Raw genomic sequence first — 25,245 nt, 5'->3', positions numbered from 1 at the left:
GTTTACCGCCAGATATCGCTATAGCGCTGGAATGTGTTCGTGCCCGCAGTTCTGCTGAACACACCTCGACCAAGTGATGTCAACCCTGAAACTTTTATCTTAGCTGGCCGCGCTTCGTCTCCCACACTTTTTTTTAGATTACATGACAACATTATGTAATGGATGCATTTATTTCCCTTTATAAAATAAATATTTTCTCGTTCTTTATGGGACCTGTTCCTTTGCCCTATAAAAAGCCGCTGACTGCATTGGTAAAAAGACCCACACTCCGTGTATTAGGCTAAAAGAGTCACACGTTTCTGTACGCCATGAAGTAGGGTAACTACGCTGGCGAGTCCAATATACGTCTGAAACGTCAACTCAAGCGTACAAACTACTCGGAGGGGAATTACCTATTAGTACTTGTTTACAGAATTTCTTCAGGAATACCATAATAATGTAACCAAAATCGTATTTCATTCTGAAATATCAGCACTCGAATAATGTAATGCTTTGTGTCAGTTACACAATGACAGGACGAGGCTAGACAGTTGGTCTGAGATGTAAGCTCAAGATAGATCCATCTCCCACCGGTAACTCTTCTCCAGTGGAGACAGCCGTGGGTTTGAACACTGGAGAACGAGTGCTTGGATTGGGGGCCGTGGGGGGGATGGGGTGGGGTGGGGGCAAGGGGGGGTTGTTCCAGGGATGATTGGTAGCATATGCTGTCTGGCTGAATGTAATTACCCCTCATCACCCTCATCCTACCCTCTGGGAAAAAGCAGGCAGTGCTCATTACCACACGAGGTGAAGAGACATGGGCCAGGAAGAGGGGGATGGTGTGTGTGTGTGTGGGGGGGGGGGGGTTTGAAGGCTTTCCCATGTTGAGTGAGACGCGCCCTTGGGGACCTTGTAAAGCACTGAAGCTGCAGAGGAATTCTGTGACAGACAATGGAGTGACAGGGTCAGCGTTTTACAGGCAGCCAAAGCTGAGGGACAGGGAGAGAGGGAGACAGGGAGAGAGAGAGACAGGGAGAGAGGGAGACAGGGAGAGAGACAGATAGGAAGAGACAGATTGACTGAAAGAGGGAGATGGGAGAGTGGCTGAAAGAGGAAGAGAGAGAGAGAGAGAGAGAGGGACTGAAAGAGGGAGGTAGACAGACAGACAGAGAGGAAGACAGGGAGAAGAAAACAGAAAGAGCAACTGAAAGAAGAAGAGACAGAGAGAGACAGAAAGTGAAAGCCAGTGAGAGACAGAGAGAGAGACTGAAAGAGGGAGATAGTGCGTAAGAGACAGAGAGAGACAGAAAGGCAGAAAGGGAGACCAAGACAGAGGGAAAGCCAGCAAGAGAGGGAGAAACAGAGAAAGAAAGACAGAGAGCAGGAGAGGGAGAGAGACAGAGAGATTGAAGGAGAGGGAGACAGAGAGCGAGAGAGGGAGAGACAGAGACAAAGTGGAGCGGTGTCATGAGTGTGCCACACGTCAAGCCCCGCATTATTAATGTTTGTAATAAAAGGCCAATTCGCCAACACCGGTGCAGTAATTCGAGTGTCACTCAGTGCATTCATCACCGCAGCCCACAGCCGCCTCCGCACGCACCTCCTCCAGACCCGAGCCAATTTCACCTCCCCGAGGGGAGAGACCTTCAGCGCGGCGATCCATACATCCTCGCCGCCCTGCTCACTGTTTACCTCTCCTTCGATCCGTCTCCCGGAGAGTCCAAACGAGCGCCGGCGGAGCCCGGGGACGGAGTGAACGTCCGTGCAGAGACCTGACATGCACCCAGCTCCGAGCGCGAGACAGCAGCACGGCATGGAAGTGCTGACCACGGCAATAAGCCCCTCCGGTGATTGAATGCGTTGTCTTTTTTCGTCACGGTGTCCGTGCCGGACGATCAATGATGCACCGACCCCTCGGTCTGCTTGTGTAAATATTAGATATTGACCGTATGAATTAATGAAAGCGGCCATGTAGTTTAAAAGAGCTTTGCATGGTGGGAACCTGCTCTGGCACTTGTGTGGGGAAGGGGGATGGAGAGCAACAGGAATTGGCTGAGTTGGACAGACAGGGCTGGTCCTCTCCTTGTGGTGGTGTGAGAGAAGCAGAGAGGAGCAGAGAGTGGTTGATTGGAGTGGATGATTTTTGGGGTGGGATAGAGACCTCAGGTTGAAACCACAGGTTGGACCACTGTAGGGACAGCCTCGCACAGCGGCGGTTTGCAGAGCCCAAAAACAGGTCCTGTGACAACAGTACTCTGAACCGAGATAATGTATGCTCAAAGATTAAGCAATCAAAGCAGGTGCTGCTCAGTTAGCATGCAACGGGCGTTTTTTATTACATAATTGATAAAAAGGTGACAAGCCAGACTCCTCCCTAAGGTCCCTGCATACTTATCTCAGTCAAGCAGCTGGTTGTCACCACATGTGTCCAAGGCTGGCTGAAGGAGACAGGACGCTGACATGTGCTGGTGAGGTGCGGGGGTTGGGGGGGGGGGCGGGCACTGGTGAGGTGCAGGGTGGGGTTGGAAGGAGGAGTTGGTGCCACTCACCACCCCTTGCTGGATTCAGGTTGGCTCCTAAATATGCAGCTAGGTCATGAAAGTGACCTCGAATGATCCTTGCCGTTGTCCTCCATATTCTGCCTTGTGCATACATGTGTCAGAAACGTTCATTCCCTTTACATACATAAGTTTTATTTATTTTAAAAAGGCATGTTATGCAGCAAACACATACTCTCTTTATAGGGCATCCTGGTTTAAGTGCACATCCTGTTTAAGTGAACATTCTTTTTTTAGAAGCATTTCATATCTTCTGCAAAATCGGTGTCAGTGAGATTAACTGGGGAGGGGTGGAGTGGGGGTGTGTGGATGGAGCTGCACAAGATGGAAAGATAATGGTGATTCAACCATAATTTGAGGCAATTTGTGTCATTGTAGTGTTCTTTTATAATCGTAATGTGGAACAGCTGAACTGAGTTAAACTGTACCAAACTAAACGATGCTATAATGATAACACAAATAAGTCTGTCCTGGTATCATAGCAACAGGGAATACGCCACTGCATGTGCGTTATGGTAATGAAATTAACCTGTCCCTCATTTCCTTTTTGCCTACACGTCCTTTATTTTTGTCAACAATCCCTCTACCACATGTCTGCCCTCCGGAGACCTCTCCCGCGCCGGCGTTCAGGATACTGTCGCCTGACAACCCCGCAAGTCTTCCACCGGCAGCCTGATTCAGCTGACGGGGAGGTCTCGATGAAGGAACTTTGATGCTTTTCCCTGTTGCAGATATTGGCCCGGTGTCCATCACCACTGACCCGAAGAAGTTCCAGCATGATCTCCAGGAGCTGTTTGTGCAGGTTTGTGTGGGGGGACAGCATCCGATATCTATGTCCACAGATATTCTATGTAGTGACCAGATATTCAGCTCCTGAGTTCCTTCTATCCTCCTTTTTCCTCATTAGAGAGGGTAACAGGAGGTTCCAGTGCTGTGTGTGTTACTATGGTGGTGATGGATGTTCTATTTTTGACCATGCCCCTTCAAGAATGTTCATAATGAGCTAGCAAATCAGGATGCTTATAGCTTTCACAATAGTGAAGACAGAGCTTTGTGAAGCACAGGGAGTTGAATATCATATCTAGAGTATCTGTGATATCACTCTCAAGGACTGGTTGACAGCTAAGGGTTCACATAAATACACTGAGGCTCCTTTAACGAGATGCAGGGTAAGTAATCTGTGGATAACGTCATTTTCTTTGTTGAGATGCCTCGATTATGTCTGTTTTGGAGTGGAGATTTCCAGGCAGGCTTTGTGTTCTTCATGGAAGATGATTCATGTCGACTGTCTGTAGGTTTCTGTGTGGGTCTACCAGCTCTCTCTATCCTATGTATGAGTCACACAGGGAAGGGGGGGGGGGGGACCTGACTCATGATGAGGTGGCAGTCACCGATAGGTCATCTTCTCCTCAAAGATTTAAGTGTCCACATATCTGCATGAACCTCTCATTTCATCCTTGGTTGCATCTGAGAGCATGAAACCGTAAAGCTACAATAAAAACCACAAAACAAATTTATTGGCAAGATGTTCGTTCAGTTGCAGATTAGTGGGCATCCAAATAAAGTGAAGCAAACCTCATCCTTCAGCTGTCCTTTTTATTCCTCAGTTTGTGCTCGCTCCGATGTCTGTGTGTTACACTGCCCGCCTGCAAACAGTCGTATAGATGCGCGATTTCAGCGAAAGGCCCCATTTTCACAATCTCAGCAGGAGACTGGCTCTTGAGATGGCTGTCCTGAACCAATGATGCAATTTTTTTACAGGGATGGTAGTACGTCATAGGATTTCAGATGAAACGGAAAGTAATCCAGCCACCATTGAGTCATCACTCTTCTCCGCCTCCACTTCCCAGCATGCTCAGTGAGGTTGTTCAGTTCAGATGGAACAATTTTGGGGGTTTGTAGATACGTTTAGTTTCTTGTGGAACTGGTTATAGAACCATGAAATAGCCTAAAATGAGCTTGTTTTATTGCTTAATAAAAATAAAATAAGGGCTCTTTGGTGTGGATTCCTCCTTTTTTTGAGGGTGAAGTGCTGCAGATAAATTTATAAGTTTGCGGTTGAGTTATGCTTTGAGTATGGCTGGTTGTTTATAGAGTGTGAGGCCCAGACGGAGGCAGTCGAATGCCCTGGAGGGTTTCTACTTTCCCTCTTTGATTTCCCATAAATGAATCTGAAGTTAATGTGTTTAGCATGTTCCGCTGCCTCAGAGAGAGGACAGGAGTGTTCGCAGCCCGCGGAACTGTCCCTCCACCTCTTCCCAGAAGCTTCATGACTCAGTGGTGGATGCTCGTAAAGTGACCCCTGCCGATGGCCTTTCACCTTAGGTCAGAGGCGTGGAGCTCACTTCCTGGAGAGCTGTATGTGTATGATGGATTCCGTCCGTCACGGCTCTTTCACACCTGTGAGCTTAACAGACGTGCCTCGGTAAGATATTCACGGCAGAGTGAAAGACAGAGCTCAGGTCACATCTGCCATCTTAAGCGCTGGTGTGTCCCTTAATCATGAAATACAGAACCAAGTGTGTGATGGGACTGATCCACGAATTTAAGCGCAGCAGCTGGAGCAAGAATCAACATGCCATACGTACAGGGCCTCCAGGACCCGAGCGTCACACCCCGGGGTTGCACATGTACACAGTGTGGCTCAGAGAGGTGCCGATGGGTCTGACATGTGTGCGTGTCCGTCTTGCAGGGGGGTGGGGACTGTCCCGAGATGAGCATAGGGGCCATCAAGAAGGCTCTGGAGGTGTCCCTGCCGGGGTCCTTCATCTACGTCTTCACGGATGCCAGGGCGAAGGATTATCGCCTCAAACAGGATGTACTTCAGCTGGTGCAGCTTCGCCAGTCACAGGTACGGCAGTGAGGCACACCTGTCCCGTCTCCGTCCAATAGTTTACCTGCTTACCTCCGTGTTTCCCCGGGAGCAAAGTAAGAGTGTGGCAGAGCAATATGTAGTGCTATAATTATTATTATTGCTGTTATTATATTGTTATTATATCATATTAACATAATGTTGCTTAATTAACAGTAAATACCTTCAACAGTTCCCTTCAGTAAATACTTTCTGCATGCTATTATTTGATCAGCAGAAACCCCTTTCCAGGGAAACACTTTTCATAACTAGTATTTATATATGAGTCGTATATACTGGTTGGATATTTACCTGAGCAGGTCAGATGGAGTACCTTGCACATTGCTGTTCAGTGTCATTATCTTTTGCCCCTATCCCCAGGTGGTGTTTGTTCTGACAGGCGACTGTGGTGACCGTTCCCAGCCTGGATATAAAGTCTACGAGGAAATTGCTGCCACCAGCTCTGGGCAGATATTTCACCTGGACAAACAACAGGTCAACGAGGTGAGATGTGAAGAGCTCAAGAGGTCAATAGAATGTTTAGTCACAGTCACACAAATATGCTATGCACGCACACTTGCTCACACACAGGTGTACATGCTCACACTGCATGTACATGTGCACGGCACTCAACACACACACACAGACACACACACATACATGGTCATGCACACATGTACATAACCATTCACATACACACACATACATGCACACCACCACATTGACACACACACAAATATGCACTCTTTTTCTCAGACATTGTTTACTTCCCTGCCCCAACATCTTTACAACAAATGTACAGGAAATTACAGTCGGTCAAAGGTGTGGCAGTAAGGAGCAAAGATTGTCAGACAGTTAAAATAATAGTGTTCTTTCCTGGCAGACTTCATGGCTGATCCAATTCTGACACTGTGGTAACAGCTACGGTTGGGTTTCCCCAGAACACAAAAGAAAAGAGAAACCAGTTCTTTGAGCATCGCAATTAAGAGCTGTGCAGTTTAATAGTTTTTCCTCCTTAAATATAAAGTGAAAAAGAGAGATAAATCAAATGAAATGTAAGCAGTTGGTATGAGCTGTTTCATTATCATTCATTCCGAGAGTTGACTGGGTTCCAAGTTCCTGAAGCCAAAGTCAACTGGGCTCCATAAGTCAGGCAGAGACATGAAAGAGGGCAGCGCTTCCTCTGAGACAGAGAGAGAAAGAGGGAGAGGGAGAGGGAGAGGGAGAGGGAGATGGGGGGGCAGGGGCAGACGCTGGTATCCTCAGTGTCAGTGAGGGAGTCTCTGATGGCCAGGAAAACCAGAGAACACCAATCACAGAGACATGACCCTCTTAACCTCTGAAGTGGGCATCCGGCAGTTTGCAGGCGTCTGTGTGGGTGGATGGGTGTGTGTGTGTGTGTGTGTGTGTGTGTGTGTGTGTGTGTGTCTGTTTGTGAGTGTGTGAATGTGTTTGCAGACATGCGTGCGCGCGTGCGTGTGTATGTGTATGTATGAGTTTGAGTGTCTGAATACTTGCGAGCGCATGTCTTCCTTTGTTGAGCCAAAGGCTATTAACACCTGCTAATTCGATCAGCTGTTGATGTAGCTCAGGGTCAAAGCCTTGGCCCAGACAAGAGAGAGAGAGAGACAAGTTTCTCACCTGTGACAGAGAGAAATCCTCACAGAAGGAGCCTCAGCTGTCTGTCACTTCTGCCCCTGGCGGAAGTGGCCTCCTGTGCTCAAGACTGACACGTCTATTTTGGATTAGCGTTGTTTGTGAGGCATTGTTCTGTGGGCCAATATTGGGGTACTGTACGTGATGTTGCATTGTTAAGCACAATTCACAACGTTTTTTGTTTGACGTGTTGGATGCCTGATTTGACAGAGTGCATAATATGAGTTTGGATTATTTATACTGGTGTAAAACAGTTCCTGCGAGGCGGGTTACAGAATTAGGTAATTGAGTTCCCCCAAACGCAGAAGAGTAACCTCATGAATATACACAATCTAACCGATACCTTCTGTTCTAATGCGAGTTTAATGCTCTGGAGCCAAATCAAACACACACAGCACTTTGTGATCTCGGGGGCAGCACTGAAAGAAAGAATGGAGTGCTTATTTTATTGTGTAAACTCCGGATATGATCAATTACAGCGTTCCCCTCTAGCACAGCTGCTCCCTGAAACCTGGGCCAATTCTGCACACAACAGCCCCACTGTGGCTCTACTGTGTGACACACCTAAAAAAGGAGAGACCGCGACCCGGCTCCAATCAGCCAGGCAGCCGAACAATAAACCCTTAGACCTTTAAAAAAAAAAAGAAAAAAAAATGGTAGGGTTTTGGGTCTTTTGTTTTGCTTTGTTTGTGCAGGTTAGGAGACTTATGTGGATTTTCAATGGGATGCTTGGGCAATGGAAGCTAATCTGGCCAATCCTTTCTTCTCCTAACTGTCCCCTATTTCACTGGAGTGCTTCAGTACTGAGTATGGATATTACCCCATGTTACCCCAATCCCAAATACAGCACAATCCAAAGCAATGACTGAGCTACAAAATGCCAAATGCAAAATCATTTTAAAAATAAAATTAAGTCAATTAAAATAAAATATCTATATTTTTTATTTAAACATGTTCAGTACGTGGGTAGGGAGTCAGGGGAGCTCAATGTGGGTGAGCAGAAGTGTGTCACAGAAGAGACAAGGCTAAGGTTGCCTCTGTGGTTCCCTCATCCGGCCGGCCCAGCAGGTACGCCTGTGAGCAGAGGATGGGGAATTGTTGTAGCCTGTGTCCTGTGTGGTGTTCCTGCCACGGCAGAACAACGCGGGCTTGTGTGGAGCCACTCAGACCCTCAGAGACAGAGAGAGAGAGAGAGAGAGTGAGACAGAGAGAAAGAGAGAGAGAGAGAGAGAGAGAGAGAGAGGGAGAGAGAGAGAGAGAGAGAGACAGAGACAGAGAGAGAGAGAGAGAGAGAGAGAGAGAGAGGGAGAGGGAGAGTGAGAGAGAGAGAGAGAGAGAGAGAGAGAGGGAGATGGAGAGAGAGAGAGACAGAGAGAGAGAGAGCGAGCGAGAGATAGAGAGAGAGAGAGGAAGGCAGATGTGGTAAAACTCAACGCACTGTCGCAGGAAAAAGCCGAGGCAGGTGTTTTGACGTTCCTGTTTGAAAGAAAAGGAAGAGGTGGGGGTTGGTGGTGGTGGTAGGGTGGGGGGGAGATCCCATCTGGTCCTGATTACACCTTAATAGGCAGGTTCCGGGCTCACCATTCCCCTGCTGGATGCAGTGGCAACGGTGTGTTAACCCCTGGAGTGGGGTAGCCGACCCCTCTCTGCAAACACATCCGCAGAACCCAAGCAACTGCGTGCAGGACAATCGGTCAGCCTGTCTGGAGCTGTCGAGCAGGAACAGGAGGGGGCCGGTGAGGTGTTTCCCACGAGAGAGAGTCTCGGAGCGAGGGATGAAAGGATGTCAGCTTAGCCTCATCTGACCCCCCCCCTCCCCCCACCTGGCTCCCCACCCGGTTCCCCACCCGCGCTGTTCTGAGAACAGTGAGCGATGAAGCTTCCTGTATCTCGGGGGCCCCCGGTTCGAGCATGCTCCCGCCATTGGGAGCTCAGAGACCCGCGGCTCCTCAGTTCTTCTCCCCTCTGGAGATCCCCCCCCCTCCTGCCGTGGGGCACAGGAACGAGAACAGAGCACCCCCTGTTCCGCGAGGCACGCCCGTGGCGCTCCACCAGACCAAGCACCAAGCGGTTCCGCTCCTCCAGGAGTTCTGGGTCTTATCCCGCCCGGACGCCGGCGCAGAACCCCGCCCCAGTCCGAGGCAGATGTAGGTCACTGGAAAGCAGCTCTCCGTCCCCCTGTGGGGATCCCTGCACATGATGCAGACCCCACAGCTGCTTCCAGCTGCAGGCGGAGAGAGAGGAGACTCAGCTGCTATCAGCAAGTACAGGGCCAGGGACTCGGAGACGGGAGACCAGCGGTATTGAATTGTCAAAGGCCTCAGGCCGCTCAAATTTACTGTGTTGTTCTTAAACCTATTACGATGTGTTAACCTGCCCCCTCATCTCTCTCTCCATGGACCCAAGCAGGGTCTTTTGTCTGTGTTGCCAGAGCAACAAAAATACTAACTTTCAAGCCGGAGGTCTGGAGAAGTACTGTAGGTCCACAAGAGGACAGCTGCTTCTGAGGTAGTTCATAGCAGGACTGATTATTCAGCCATAATGTTCATGAAGTAAATTGTAAAATTAACCGAGATCTGCGTCTCTTTTTAACTTGCGTTTCACACAATAGTTGGAGCCTACACCAGAATTTGACTGCATGGGAACAATTTTCTGTATTTAATCTGATATTATCATTAGGGTTGCATCAGCATGATGGTTTCAGGTATTCTAACCAATTTTACTCCAGCATCCAAGGAATAATTACAGTCATTGGGGAAATTCTTATTCAGTTGTTAAATAATGTGGACGGTGTCATGCCCTGGGGATTGAAGATGGTCTCTGGTAATTTCAGTCTCGGATGGAAGGGGTTTTGGTCACTTCTGAGCTGATAACCGGCTCATTTCCCCGCATTCAGAACAGCTTCTTCAGCCCGAAAGCATACAGCCTGACTCCTCTCTCACACCACTGCTGCTATTTTAAGCAAACCAATTTGACAGATAGCATAAAGAGAGAGGTTTAGCCATTCATTTCTATAATTGATTCTGCATATTAAACTTGTGAATAATACGGAGCGGCTCCCGGCATGATTAACACGAAACCTTAACCCTTCCTCACCGCCTCTAGAGCTGAGAGCGACTGAAATATCTCCCCCTTGATGTAGAGGAGTTGGCGAGGAGTCCTAGCTTCCCTGACGAGCAGTGAGCCTCCTCTGAATGGAAGGCACTTTAGGGAATTTAGGCGTAAGTGCACAGGAAGCAATGTGAGAGACCATCTCTCTGTGACAGTTGAGCCGTTTCTTTTTCCCTTTTGTTTACCGTAGCACGAGCAGCCGTCCGTCGGGAGACGTCTCAGCAAAGAAAGAACAGCCAGACACCAAAGAGCAGATGGCTCTAGTAAGGAGCGCAAGCCAGCTAAAGGCCACCCTTCCTCTCGGCCCTCTCTTATTGGTCACTGGTCTCTGTGGATGGCGGACGTTAGTGAGGGTTTTGAGGGATCCCAGACCCTGCTATCTCAGCCATTTGGCAGCTTGCTCCATCCACTCTGGTCCATCTAAGGACATGTCCTCCCCCTGACTCCTGGCAGGTCCTGAAGTGGGTGGAGGAGACGGTCCAGGCCATGAAGGTCCACCTGCTGTCCTCCAACCATGACAGCGCACAGGAGAACCAGTGGGAGGTGCCCTTTGATCCCAGTCTGAAGGAAGTGACAGTGTCCCTCAGCGGCCCCGCCCCGCAGATTGAGCTGAAAGATCCTTTCGGTATGCTGCGTGTCTAATGTGTGTCGTCCCAAGGCTGTGTGTGTGTGTGTGTGTGTGTGTGTGTGCGCACGTGTGTGTGTGTGTGCGCGTGTGTATGTGTGTATGTGTGTGTCTGTGCGTGTAGTGTGTGTGTGTATGTGTGTGTGTGTGTGTGTGTGTGTGTTTGCTGGAGCCGGCACCATGTATCCGGGCAGGATACATTTTTCATTTTTTTGCACGTCATCTGCTGAAAGGCTACACATTGAAAACTGCTGTACAGTATATCCATGATGGCAGGGTGCCTGTGTGTTTTCTGCGTGTGGAAAACATCCCTTTGTGAGAGCGTAGCTCTGTGTGTTTACAGTGTGTGGAAAGCACATCCCTTAGTAAAACTGTAGTGTTCTGCTTGTCTGTCTGTGGAAAGCACAATACCTTCTAAAAGCATAGCTCTGTGTGGAAAGCACATCCCTTAGTAAAACTGTAGTGTTCTGCTGTCTGTCTGTGGAAAGCACAATACCTTCTAAAAGCATAGCTCTGTGTGGAAAGCACATCCCTTGCTATAGGCATGGCTGTGTGTTTGTGTAGAAAACAGCCTTTAGTTGAACCATAGCTCTATGCACTATCTGTCTGTGGGAAGCACAAGCTTTTCTGACAGCATAGCTGTCTGTTTTCTTTGTGTGGAAAGCACTTCCCTTTCTAAAAGGATATCTCTGAATGTTTTTGCCATGTAGGTCGCAGTGTTGGAGAAGCGCAGGGACTAAAGGAACTTCTGAATATCCCAAACTCTGCCCGTGTGGTTAATCTGAAGTATCCCCGACCTGGAGCCTGGACTCTGAAGGTACTCTCATCATCAGACCTGCATAATGGCCGTAGATATTATGCACGGATTTAATCCATTACATTACACTGTTGGCATTTAGCAGATGCTCTTATCCACAACGACTTACGTCGATTGCAGTTTTTTTTAACAATGTTATCCATTTATACAGCTGGATATATACTGAGGCAGTTGTGGGTTAAACACCTTGCCCAAGGATACAGCAGCAGCGTTCCACTGGGGAATCAAACCGGGAACCTTTAGGTTATGAGTCCTGCTCCGTTAACCGCTATGCTACACTGCAATACGATGAGATTATCAGTCCATGACTGACTGGCAGAAATCAGCTCTCCCGAAGACGAATATGACACGTCTCTCTGTGACACACAGGGAAAAGGCTGTGCAGCTGTAGAGGAGCCAGCTTTGTGCCTACTTTGTTGTCTGCATGTTGGTGTGTTTCTGATTGGCTGGCCAGATTAAGCCCCTCCTCTCTGTCCAGGTGGGCTGCAGCGGACGCCACACACTCAGGGTCACGGGGGTCAGCAGTCTGGACTTCCGGGCCGGATTTTCCAGCCTGCCGGTGACCGAGTTCAACCACACCAGGGAGCGGCCCATTCAAGGTACCGCCCTCTTTGGCTGATGTGTGTGTCACTGTGTTACAGTGCTGACTGATGCATCACACATGGCCACACAAAATGAGCAAAAGGCGAAAATGTACAAAAGCAAATAATTTATTATAAAACTGCAACGCAGCCTGAGCCAGTTCACAGCGGCAGCAAACAGCTGCTCTGCTGAGATCTGTATCTGAAGAGCCTTTAATTAGGCAGGTGAGGCTCATTAACCCGTGGCTAGTCTGACACATTCACACAATTAAAGGCAATGACAATTACAGTTAATCAGACTGAAGGTTAAAGGACAAGAGGTCCTTCAGTGAACACATTCACGCAAAACAACTGCGCACACATTACTGGCAACTGTTATGTGTGTGTGTGTGTGTATATGTGAGTGTGTGTGTACTGTTCTGTGTAACACCCCCTCTCCCCGCTGGCTGAAGGTGTCCCGGCCCATGTCCTGCTGAAATGCACAGGGCTGCACCCCCCCGGGCAGCTGAATCAGGTGGATCTGGTTTCGGCCTCCGGGCGCTCCCTACGCACCCTCCCCGTCCCCCTGCCCCGGGACCAGGGCAGCCGCGGCCTCTGGACCGTCCCTGAATTCCGCACCCCGTCCCAAAGCTTCTTCCTGAAAGTGTCAGGGAAGGATGCCGATGGATACCGATTCCAGCGACTGTCCAGCGTCTCCTACACCAACGTCATCCCAGGCAAGTGCCCTTGATCCCCGCCCCCCCTTGCTCCACCTCCCGCAGTCCCTTCTGTCCGAATTTAAGGTGCCAAGTTCAGTGGTTCTCACACCTACTGCTGGATTTCTGTTCCTCACACAGATGCCCCAGTAGTGAGCATGGCCAGTACAACAAAGGGCTTCTACATGCAGTCCGTTGTGATTGGCTGTTCCGTGGAGAGTGATGTGCCTTACAGGCTGAGATTCACCAGGGGCGGAGTCACACTTGGGGAGGAGCAGCTCTTCCAGTGGGTTGTTTTTTTCTTTGAGAAACTGTGATTTTATTCCTAAGCAACAGAACAAATTAGCTCATGATACTGAGCAATGAATAATTTCCTGATTGCCAGAAAGCTTCAGTAAAGTCCATGAGACTAATCCAATTTCAAATTCAATTATGTTCCACAACACTTGCAAATCCATTAGATTTTCAGTCCTATCAAAGGATATTGTCAATGTATCAACTGTATATATGGCTTTGTGAAAATGTAATTTCTTATAGGATTATGAGGGCTGTAGATGATATAACTAGATAACTTTTCTATTCATAAGTCCTGTTTTCAAAAAGTATATTTTTTAAATTAAAAAACATATCAGTGAGTAGAAGTTGGCTTCTAACTGTAGCTGTGCTGGAGAATGCAAGAAGGACTGAGCTCTCTGTGGTTCATGGATTTCTTCCACTCCTCCTCGTCTTTGACTGCATGCATATGTATGTCTGTCTTTGTTTCAGGTCCTCTTCCAGAGCATCATGGGAAATCCCACACGCCTCGGCCGAGGATGAGGGCCAGTACGAGTGTGTGGCTCAGAGCAGCGCAGGACTGGGGAGAGCTCAAACACAGCTGACTGTCAGAGGTCAGAGGTCACTCACACACACACACACACACGCACACGCACACGTACACACACACAGACACACACACACAGACACAGACACACACACAGACACAGACACACACACAGACACACACGCACACGCACACACACACAGACACACACACACACACACACACATACACAAAGGCACGTACAATACACCCACACATTTACATTTTACATTGTGTCAGTCGCCAGACGCTATTATCTTAGTGACTTGCAAAGCAGGTGTACACAGATCGGCCTTTGTTCTACCCAGCAAGGCACAGCATGTCCAGAACATTTGGCACAATCACCATTCGCATTCACATTTCACCATAAAAGCCAGGGCAACAGTACATGCCATTATTGTGAATCAAACAGCTAAATTATTTAGCACATTCACTCATCCATTTGAAATACAAAGAGTCTTGGCTTTTTATGGAGGTTTTGGCTGGTTTTTGATTATGCCATTAAATACATCTTCCCCCCCTCGCTGTTGCTCGGCGACAGAGCCCCCCCCAGCTCTCAGGCCTCCGCAGAACGTGACCTCGCCCCCGGGGGGCGTGGCCGTGCTCACCTGCCAGGTGGAGGGCTCCATGCGGCACAACCTGACGTGGCGTCGGGAGGGGCGGGGCCTGGCGGCCCGGGCGGGGCGAGTGAGGGTGCTGCGTAACTCATCCCTGGAGATCGACGGCGTCCGGCCCCAGGATGCGGGGGAGTACCAGTGCGTGGCGTCCAACTCGGAGGGGGAGACGCGGGCCACCGTCTGGCTGCAGGTCCCAGGTAACCCTCACCTGTCCCATCACGCGGCGGTCGCACGCCAGGGCGCTGGCATCGCTGTGTAACCGCAACCTCGCATCTTCCCGCTGGCGGTCTGCCGACGCGCTCCCCATCACGTTCACAGCATGCTAAAGACATGACATCATGCTAAAGACATGACATCATGCTAAAGACATGACATCATCCCACAGACCACAGAAACAGAGAGGAAGTGAACTCAAATCTTTATTTAAAGCATGGCGGCTCTTTTTTTCTTTCAATGAGAATGAGCTCTTTATTGCTGCAGCCCTTTCATATCAATTGGATTCCTATCTCCATATGTAGCCTGTGCCTCCTGTCCCTTGCTTTCTGTAAATGAATATGACTTCATTCTGTTGTGGTTACTCGTGAAATTGTCATTTTCAATTTATTGTTGCAAGGGGTGTATCCGCACGCATGCTTCACCCTTTGCACTCAGTGGAGAGAGTTGGACTTGCATGCGTGTGTGTGTATGTGATTTTTGAGGCGCAGGGGCATCTGGTGTCTATTATAGATTCTTAATTCAGTTAGTGGAGTGATCTTCTTCCCTCCTTCTTGTCTCAAAGAGCTGGAAGCCAAAGTGTGTTTAAAATCAGGAAAATTAGTTCCGGTTGAAGAAAATTGCTGTACCATTGTACACATGCAGGTATTGAAATGATTGGACGTGTGGTGAACATGTGGGAGCGGATGTGATCAGAGATTCGTGGGGGAGATTGAGAAGGGAGATTAACAGGCGAGAGTCATTGGCTAGATTCATGGGGAGGATTCATGGGGGAGATTCATGGGGGAGATTCATGGGGGAGATTCGTGGAGGAGATTGACAGGGATATTCACAGGGGAGATTCAAGGGGGAGATTCATGGATGAGATTCACTGTGGAGATTCATTGGCAAGATTCACAGGTGAGATTCACAAGGGAGATTCATGGGGGGAGTCACCTTGATATGAGCCCTGCTGTCCAAAGGAACAGCTGCGTGAGCCTGCTCTAGGCATTTGTCAGTAACTGCATTTAACTGCGATGGTGCTGAGTCACCAGTCACAGCGGGGTCCCTTTTCCTGCAGAGGCTCCATCTGTGGTGGTTACCCCTCGAACCCAGACCTTCTCCCGGGGGGCAGAGGTCCACATCACCTGCTCTGCAACCGGGTCCCCACCTCCGCAGGTCTTCTGGAGCCACGAAAACCTCTTTCTGACGAGCAGACGCAGGTACAGGACATCCATCTGTACCCCAGTGTCACTCTCATCTGAGTTTAGAGACACCCCTATGAAAATATGCAGCTATGCATGTCCGATTCAGCATTCACCCTCAGATCCTACCTAAGGGGGTTCCACAAATTTAGTGTCACTAACATTTAATCACCTGGCAGACACTTGGCAGCAAAAGTGGATATATAATATAAGGTTCCATGTTTAACAGACTGTATTATTAAAATATGTATTATTAGTATGTCTTATTCAACATATTATTAAAGTGTAATGCAGATTCTTTTTATAATCAGAATTTTTAAAATCTGCTTCCAGGAGATAGAACTGTACCAAAGCACTGCGTATAGGCCTGCATTGAGGACAGCACTAGGAAATCTTTATTTTCACGCTTCAAGGCAGCACATACTTATTTGCATGCCAGTTATCATCGCCCTGCTAAGCATGCCTCCCTTAATCCCGCCCAGAGTGACTGTTTCTAAACACGGAGCGCTGACCATCAGAGAGGCCGTCCCAGAGGATGCTGGGAACTACACATGCCTGGCGTCCAACGGGGCCGGAACTGCCGCCCAGTCGGTGTCTCTGCGCTACGCAGGTGGGTGACGGACAGGCCTGGGCTCGCGGACAGCTGGGGAGAGACGGGGCTTGATTGACAGCAGCAAATTTCGCTGTCTGCTCTCTGAAGCGGACGGCTTCCTCTCAGTGTCGGTGGCGCTGGAGAGCCTCAGTTTTTTTAGTTTATAGCCTCCCTGTCAGTCATCGGAGTGACACCTGTCCCCGTACTGATGGGAAATGACAGCCTTCTGCCAGAGGGCAACCGTGTTTCCTTACACTCTCGCATTTGGGGGGGGGGGTTCGGGGGGGGTGTTGTTTTTAATGCTGTCAATATTACATTTACATTTACATTTATTCATTTAGCAGACGCTTTTATCCAAAGCGACTTACATAGGTTACAGTTCTTTACAATGTTATCCATTTATACAGCTGGATATTTACTGAGGCAATTGTGGGTTAAGTACCTTGCCCAAGGGTACAGCAGCAGCGTCCCAGCGGGGATCGAACCGGCAACCTTTAGGTTATGAGTCCTGCTCCTTAACCACTATGCTACACTGCCGCCCCAATATGACCAGCCTCAGGCCAGGAGGCTGGGTAGAGATGCACTACCCACTTTCCTGTCTGGCTATGCCCCCTCCCGGCACACACGGGGTGTGTAATGACAGCAGCAGCGTCTATTTTTACCGGCTTTACCCGTCCCACTGAGTTTATGGCTTTAAATATACATTTCCATTCAGGTTGTGCTATTATTACAGCTGTTGGGCTGCAATGTGGGACCGACTATGCCTTCTCCATGCAGTAAAGACTCTCTGGGTCTGGAGAGAGCTCAGCGGAGCAGGAAATTCACCCTAATCTTTTTACCCCTGACCCCATTCCACAGAGCCTCCCAGCATTTCAGCCACAAGGCAGACTGTGTTGGCTGTTGCCGGGGGTGACGCCATGTTAGAGTGCAAAGCTACTGGGGATCCACTTCCTCTGGTCAAATGGCTGAAAGGTAACGGACCCCCATGTTGAAGCGTATGCAGACACATTATATGCACCAGCACAGCCAATGTGTGCATCATCACTGAAATGAAGAGCTGCCTTAAAGGCCATGCAGTTTCTGGTCTGTGCTCATTGGAGAGAGCGGGGATGTTGAACAGAGTGCGTATGTGTGTGTGTGTGTGTGTGTGTGTGTGTGCATGTGTGTGTGTGTGTGTGTGTGCGCCCAGGTGATCTGCAGGTGGCGACGCTGCCCTTTGCCGAGCAGGACCCCCATCGCGGGACGCTGCACATTCGGGGGGTGCAGGAGAGGGATGGGGGGGAGTTCAGCTGTGTGGCCAGCAGCTCGGCCGGCTCGTCGTCTGCCACGGTCACCCTGGAGGTCGGAGGTCAGTGCAGCCCGGAGCCACAGGCTGTGCTTTTCAGTATCACGCCTTCATTATGCGATGCATGCAGTTTGACATTAACCAACAGCTGCAGTGAAACCGTTTGAAGGCCTTCCTGAGTAATATACATTACCCTTCCAAAAGTGTGGAAACATTTTTCTGCATTTGCTTTTACTTGTTTTTACACATTTTACAATAATAGTAAAGACATAAAAACAATGAAATAACACAAATGGAATTATGCAGTGACCAAAAAAAGTGTTATAAACAAATCAAAACAATCTTATATTTTAGATTCTTCAAAATAGCCAAAAACATTTTTAAAAAATTAATGATTTTTTTTTAAAGAAATTCATACCTAGGCATCAACTTCAATATTTATATTTGTCTAAGGAAGAAATTGCAAGCATTTGAGCGTAAGTCTTTAGATCAAATTGTCTTTGAGTGCACGTTTCCCATTATCTTAATCAGGTTATCCAGCCTTTTGACTGGTGCTGTAGGTCAATCAGGATATGTTACAGGAGATGAATTGAGGCTGTCTGGTTGTATTCAATTAGAGGCTGGTGCTGCAGACCTCACTGTGTCCAAACTCCACTTGTGTCATTCTCTCCCCCACCCAGTGCCCCCCCAGTTCTCCGTTACCCCGAGTGACGTCACCGCCAACGTTGGGGAGAATGTCACATTGCCCTGTGCCGCACGCGGTGTCCCTCCCCCCACCATCACCTGGCACCGGAAGGACGGGCAGCCGGTCTACGCCGTGCCCAACGGTCACACTGGCACCCTGCAGCTCGGGTCAGGAGCTCTTCTGATCCAGAGTGAGTCACGTCCTCCCCGCCACTTCCCATCAGCCATTGCAACCCGCCTCCGGGCATGCTGGCCGCAGACTTCTGCAGATGTCACTACATTACATTATCACCATTTGTATACATACATTACTATTATGTGCTTTATTACATTATTGTCATTTAGCAGATGCTCTTATCCGGAGCAATTTACATAGGTTACAATTTTATCTATTTATACAGCTGGATATTTACTGAGGCAATTGTGGGATAAGTACAACAGCAGTTGGGTTGGGTTATCAGATGCGAAGAAGCCGAGCTTCTTCTCACAGTTTATGCCGCTCTCAGTTTCGAGCTCAGTAAATCTCTCCTGGCAACATTAAAGAGGACATTTTTACAGAGAATACTAGAGATACCTCACCATCCGCCCCCGGGGAGGATTTGGAAAATATGCGCCTCTGGACAGCTAACGGAGGCATGCTTTCCCCTCTCAGATAGGGAAGAGGCCACGTACAGACCCGGGCGGGGTGCAGGGCCAGGGTTCGCCTGTTGGAGAGAGCAGGACTGCTGTTCAAAGTTCAGAGTCTTAAAACTTTTATGCAGTAGGCCGTAATATTTTTATTGGAGCGATTGCATTTGCATGGAGAAGTGAGGTTCCATACCTGGTCCACCTGGGATCGTATCACCACAGATGGGCCTGCGCTCACCTGGCACGGATTAAGAGACCAGGTGAACCGCGTCTCCTCCCTCTGGACTGAGCCGCCGTGAATTTCTCTGCAGGTGCGTGGCTGGACGACGAAGGAGTATACGTCTGCGAAGCCCAAAACCGGTTGGGGTCCATCAGAACCGAGGCACGAGTTGCGGTCTCCGGCCTGGGTCAGTATCTTCCTCATCGAAGGAGAGCTCGGCCTGTGAGCTCGGCCTGTGAGCTTGTTTTCTCATCCTGGCAATGAGGAGCACCTGGTATCGGAATACATCAGGGAACTCTGAAGTGGCAGGGATGCTTTGACGCCTCTCCTGTTTGGCCATCTGGTGCTGTGATTTTATGATTTTAAAAGCCCACATAAAGTCCCTTTCCACACAGGGGTAACCCTATCCTCTCTTTCTCTGTCCACAGAGCCTCCTCTTTTGGCTCAAGGTGCCCCAGTGCTCACCACTGTGATTGGTCAGTCCCTTACCATTCCTTGCATGCTACTGGATGGAATCCCTCTTCCAGACAGACATTGGACACATAATGGAAAACCAGTAAGAACAATCTGTCCCTTTTTTAAATTTTTGATATTGATTTAGAAAGTAGCCACAGATGGTCGGGAGGTCTTCCCAGATGAGAGATGATCTCCTTCTTCCACAGGTCCAGATGAACTCCCGGACCTTCCTGCGGAGTGACGGCAGCCTGTATGTCGACAGGGTTGTGTCAGAGGATGCTGGGAAATATGTCTGCACTGCCATTAACGTGGCGGGGTCCATGAACATATCAGTGACCCTGGAGGTCCATGGTGAGAGAGACTAGCTGCTCACTCTATTGAGGAATAGATAAATGAGTTGCAGAGTGCACTTTTCTACTGATAAGAGAGGATTCAGTAACACAGTGAGCACCCACTTCACTGCGCAGAAATCGATCACATTTGCGTTGCCTGACAACAGCTAATTCACACTTGGATGCATGGATAAATATTTAGTTTTTAGATGAACCAGAAGTTGAACAGATTTCAATTTGAGATATTTTGTGTTCTGATTAAGAAATGAATTTTTTTTTCTCACCTGAAGAGTCAGAATTATGTTTGGTGACAATTTTAGGACATGTGTTTACTCTCATCCTCTCTCCACAGTTCCCCCTGAGATAAACCCTGGTCAATTCCATTACATCACCAACGAGGGCGTGGCCATCGCTCTGTCATGTGACTCCACTGGAGTGCCCAAGCCAACCATCACCTGGTCCAAGGTTGGATGACTGATGTGTTGCTGGGAACCCTCATTGTGCTAATGAAGATTTTGGCTCCGTCTAGCAAATAATAATAACAATAAAAAACGTTGACAAATGGCCTTGTGAATAATATTAAGCGTTAAGAGTATTGTTTTGTGAAGCCTGGCAAAGAAGGAATGCAGTCCATTTGATATGTTTTGTTACGCTCCTGAATCACCCTTTAAACTAATGTAACCGAATTGTAAACATTTAGCAGATGTACCCATCCTAGCTTTGAGTTTGTTACTTTCCCCCAACCCATCAATCTCATGCATTGTCAGCTGGGTCCGCATGGATATTGTCGCATGAAAGTGGGTCTGCTAAAGCCATCTTCCCTCTTAAAGGCGAAGAGGGAAGCAGGCGCTCGCTAACGCGGGGGAATCACAGGAGGTCGCAGCAGATAGAGCGCGCTGCACCCTTGACCTCACTCTCTGTTCTCGGTGATGTGCATCTGAGCCGCGTGCCGCTCGGCTTTTTGTTCCAGGGAAGGGAGCCCCTGTCCCGGGACAGAGCGTCCCCCCAGCAGGGCCCGGAGGGTCAGCTGTACTTCCCCAGCCCCTCTGCAGAGGATGCGGGCGTCTATATCTGCACGGCCACCAGTCCCGTGGGCTACGCCAGCCGGGAGATACAGCTCAGCGTCAACAGTAAGACCCGCCTTTCATCGTCGGGGTCAGACAGCCAGTGAGGAAAGAGCTCCCTCTGTGATCTTTCAATGAAGAGGAAAACCACTGTCCTCTAATATTTATTTTTTATACGTCTAACTAATCGCTTTCCATAAAACATCATATTCATTTCATTACATTACATCATTGTCGTTGAGCAGATTCGTTTATCTAGAGCAACTTCAGAAGGTTATAATCATTTCCATTTGTACAGCTGGATATTTACTGAGGCAATTCTGGGTTAAGTACCTTGCCCAAGGGTGCAGCAGCAGTGTTCCAGCAGGGAATCAAATCAGCAACCCTTCGGTTTCATGCCCTGCTCCTTACCACTATGTCACACTGCTGGTACACTGCTGTTTCAAGCCTCAGTTAGATAAGCATGTTCAAGCATAATTACTCATGGAATATAAGTATAGTTAATTCAGGGTACAGCCATAGGTGTCCTATAAATGATAATGTGTAAAATCCTTGTTGATAGTCCTCTCATGTTTCTCCTCTCACCAGCGAAGCCAAGAATTGTGGGAAGGAGTGGTGAAGAACAGCCAATTAAAATGGTTGCTGAGGTGGGGTCAGAGGTCATTCTACCCTGCGAGGTGGAGGGAAGTCCCTCCCCGCTTGTCACATGGAGCAGGGATGGCCACTCCATCCCTCCAATCTCTGCCTGGTAAGCAGCAATGACATCACAGACCGCCGGTCTCACGCATCACAATGGAATGAGAACAACTGAACATGTGTGTTCATTACACCATTCCGAGTCATTATGTTGCCCAGGACGACTGTCTGTTCCACTGCGTTTTTACAAGGGCCTTTGATTTAACCAGTGCAAAGAGGAAACGGCTATTAGTGGCTGATCCCAATTTAGTCATTAGCTTTTGAAGAGGCAGATCCTGTAACGTTAGCGCCAAGATGGTTCTGGGCATATGGACCCACTTCTGTGAGGAGGAATATCTGCTCCCAGATGCGTCTCTGAGCTGCGTCTCTCTGTGGCCATCGGGCAGCGACTGGCTCACCGGAGGGGGCCACCTACGTGGTGGCCCTGTCCCGATTTTGGGCGATGCAGTGGGGCGGAGGGGGGAGCAGGAAGCTTGTGGCAATGGTTCCAACATCTGTCACTGGAAGAGGTGGGGGGTTGTGCGGGGGAGTACTGTGACAGATGCATGTCGCGCCACCATTGGCGATGCATAAATTATGGGATGGCGGAGCAAGGCTGGCTCGCTTCTGGGGCCCCCCTGGCCATAGGAGAGAGGTCACCTGCAAAACAGGTTGGGGGGGGGGGGGGGGGGGGGGGTCGCGGTAGCACGCGTGGAAGGAAAAAAAAGACAGAAGCAGAGTGAAATTTCAGTCTCCCCTGGGGAGAGTCCGCCGTAAAACACAGCAGGTTGAGTTTTTTATCGGCCCGGCGTGATGAGGATAGCACACTTCCACAGAAACGCTTGGGCAGACGTCCCGGGAGGGCGGGTGGTCATGTGGGCGGAGTCGTGTGGGGTGGGATCATGTGCGTGGGTGGGTGGGGTCGCGTGATTCACTGAGGCTGTGGGGAAATGCTCCACTGCTTTCCTCAGAACTTCTTTCGTCATGTTTTCTGGCGGCCACCTCAATTTACAGGAATATGTATAACCCCCCCCCCCTCCCCCAGCTCCCACACCCCCCCATTCCTCCAGAGGCAATCAGGCCAAAGGAAGCCGATTGTACAGAGGGAAATTGGTCAACCCTGCACAGCCTGAGCCATCCACCCCAGCTGATGATGTAATCCCGCCCCCCAGGCCCCCCGGGATGACAGCAGGCCAATCACAGCTGCAGAGCCACGACCCTGGTGTCATGTCACTGATTGGCTCAATCTGTCCCTGTCAGACCACACCCACGGTCAGGGCCAGGAAGATGAACGGGTCTGTGCTTTCTGCCATTTCCTGTCCTCGTGTGGCGTTTGCACTCACAGGGCCAGCTCATTGTTAACATGTTAGCCATTTATACAGCTGGATATTTACTGAGGCAATTCTGGGTTAAGTACCTTGCCCAAGGGCAAAACAGCAGTGCCCCAGCAGGGAATTGAACCAGCAACCTTTTGGTTACAAGCCGTGGCTCATTGGCTGAGAGGGCCTTCCAAAGAGGCACCGCCACTGAATCGTTCGTTTAGGTTTTAAATGAGGTGTGCCGCCCGCACCCCAAGCTCCACTGGGACCCCTCCTCCAGGAGACGACAGGGCTCGACTGCTACCACAGCCTGGATTAAACCCACATGTCCAGGCATCGTTTCCAGCCACCCTCCACTCACGCATTCCGCTCCCGCTGACCACAGAACGGCTGTTTTCATACGACTCCCATTGATCTGTACCGCGTTTCCTCTCTCTCGCTGACCCAGGTTCAGCGTGTTGCCCTCTGGGTCTCTGAGGATCAGTGATGTGCGACTGATAGACAGCAAACACTACACCTGCTCTGCTTCAAACCCGGCCGGGAACGTGTCCGTCACCTACAGTTTACAAGCACAAGGTACACCTGCGGTACAGATTAATATCAACTGAGAACTGTAGGCACTGCTACATGCTGATATTATACATTAGAAATATACAGTATATCATTTTCTATAATAACATTAGTTAGCATGGTAAATGTTATGAATAAGGCTGTTATACCGAAACATGGTCAGGAACATATATATGTCTGCCTTAATGCTGGATTTGAATGTCAGGAACGCTGTACCCTCTGTGTGCTCAGAGACTGTCGGCTGGATTATTGGGGTAATGAAGATCTACTGCATGTCATGCTGTTTGGTTGTAATTGCAAAGATATCCGCTGGGTACCCTTTTTTAATGCAGACAGAGTTTTGGAAAGTAAAATTTAATTGAATTTCAAAAGTTAAAAATAGCCCCGGAGAAGATGGCTGTGTGTGCCTTCTTCTCCTCTATCATTTGTAATATCTCAGACGTTTTGACGTGGTGTCTGAGCGTAGCTGGTGCTCAGAGCTGAGCAAACATTACGTACAGCAGGAGTGCACATTTTATTGTGTGCAGTAAATACAGTTTCATGACCTAAGGTACCTAACCTAATCACCTGTTCTGTTTCTTCCAGCCCAGCCCAGAATTCAGGCCACGCCCCCGCTGCTGAAGGCAGTGATTGGTCAGACTGTGACCGTACCCTGTACGGTACAGGGAGAGCCTGCCCCTCAGATCAGCTGGTACCACAACGGGACGCATCTGAAGGGGGGCGGGGAGCTCCGAATTGTGGGGGTCAGCCATTCTGACGGGGGGGCTTACAAATGTGTGGCGGAGAACAGCGCCGGGCAGGACAGCATGGAAACAGTCCTGGAAGTGTTGGGTGAGTGGGTGTACAACAGCCACTACAGATTGGCTTTTCTTGACCTTCTTTGCCCCCATACTTCTCTTCACCTCTATGTGCATAAATTGCCGTGCCGGCCGCACAGATTTACCAAGGGAATCTGAGAATGGCCTCTCTACCTAATCATTCATCCATCTGTGTCCACACTCGCCCCTCTTTAGCGTTTGAACTTGTCCTCCGACTTCCGCCCTCGGCTGTAACAGATTAATTGTAGGCCCACGCGTAGAGTGCTTTCTCGACTTTGGGGGGGGTGTTCTGTTGACTGATTGACGGGTCAGAGCCTCAGAGGCCCAGCGTGAGAGGGCCTGCCACGGCGAGCAGCGAGCCTCACCACGTGATTTTTTCCCTGTTGTTGACAGAGGCCCCCTTCTTTGCTGATCCTGGCGATGACATCATGGAGAGAGTAGCCAATGACAAGGTGGCGATTCCCTGCCCGGCTGAAGGTATGTGGAGATAAAGCAATTCTGACTCTGTGGTGGTGTTGGTAGCTAGGGAGGTCTTTGAGTGTTGAGGTTAGAGATAGTAGAAGCAGCAGACTCCAGACACACCGTTCAAATTACATCAGAGGTCCTTTGCATTTTTTTCCTTCGCTTTATTTATGAGATTCTTTCAAACAAAAATGGTCAGTTGAAAGCATAGAAGCACTCTGAAATAGCATTAAATATTTGTACTTCGCTCTCTTTAGGGAAAGTTTTAGACAAGAATATGTGCTATACTGTTGTGTATCGTGTTGAAAATAATAATAAAAAACTCACTCAGTAGTGTTGTGGGTTTGTCACACATTTGCATGCAATCCCTGTTCCGTCTCCTTGAGCTAGGGCAA

General features: G+C 49.2%; 1 protein-coding gene across 1 annotated transcript in view; it reads left to right on the top strand.

The window, feature by feature from the left end:
* hmcn2 (hemicentin 2) overlaps positions 1–25,245 on the top strand; it is a 65,991-nt gene that overhangs the window by 529 nt on the left and 40,217 nt on the right. The window contains exons 2-25 of the mRNA XM_036526599.1: positions 3,269–3,339; positions 5,230–5,388; positions 5,770–5,892; positions 10,609–10,780; positions 11,491–11,597; positions 12,076–12,196; positions 12,631–12,894; positions 13,015–13,159; positions 13,639–13,760; positions 14,274–14,546; positions 15,623–15,764; positions 16,229–16,356; positions 17,197–17,310; positions 17,528–17,686; positions 18,304–18,498; positions 19,246–19,341; positions 19,583–19,710; positions 19,817–19,961; positions 20,295–20,407; positions 20,913–21,072; positions 21,595–21,754; positions 23,449–23,576; positions 24,156–24,401; positions 24,782–24,865. Coding sequence (XP_036382492.1) covers positions 3,269–3,339; positions 5,230–5,388; positions 5,770–5,892; positions 10,609–10,780; positions 11,491–11,597; positions 12,076–12,196; positions 12,631–12,894; positions 13,015–13,159; positions 13,639–13,760; positions 14,274–14,546; positions 15,623–15,764; positions 16,229–16,356; positions 17,197–17,310; positions 17,528–17,686; positions 18,304–18,498; positions 19,246–19,341; positions 19,583–19,710; positions 19,817–19,961; positions 20,295–20,407; positions 20,913–21,072; positions 21,595–21,754; positions 23,449–23,576; positions 24,156–24,401; positions 24,782–24,865 — 3,555 coding nt within the window. The remainder of the gene's footprint in view (positions 1–3,268; positions 3,340–5,229; positions 5,389–5,769; positions 5,893–10,608; positions 10,781–11,490; positions 11,598–12,075; positions 12,197–12,630; positions 12,895–13,014; positions 13,160–13,638; positions 13,761–14,273; positions 14,547–15,622; positions 15,765–16,228; positions 16,357–17,196; positions 17,311–17,527; positions 17,687–18,303; positions 18,499–19,245; positions 19,342–19,582; positions 19,711–19,816; positions 19,962–20,294; positions 20,408–20,912; positions 21,073–21,594; positions 21,755–23,448; positions 23,577–24,155; positions 24,402–24,781; positions 24,866–25,245) is intronic.

This window comes from Megalops cyprinoides, chromosome 4 (assembly GCF_013368585.1).
Source record: "Megalops cyprinoides isolate fMegCyp1 chromosome 4, fMegCyp1.pri, whole genome shotgun sequence".
Taxonomy (NCBI): Eukaryota; Metazoa; Chordata; class Actinopteri; order Elopiformes; family Megalopidae; genus Megalops; species Megalops cyprinoides.
Note: the sequence above shows the minus strand (reverse complement) of the source record. Positions and strands in the feature narration are given on the sequence as shown.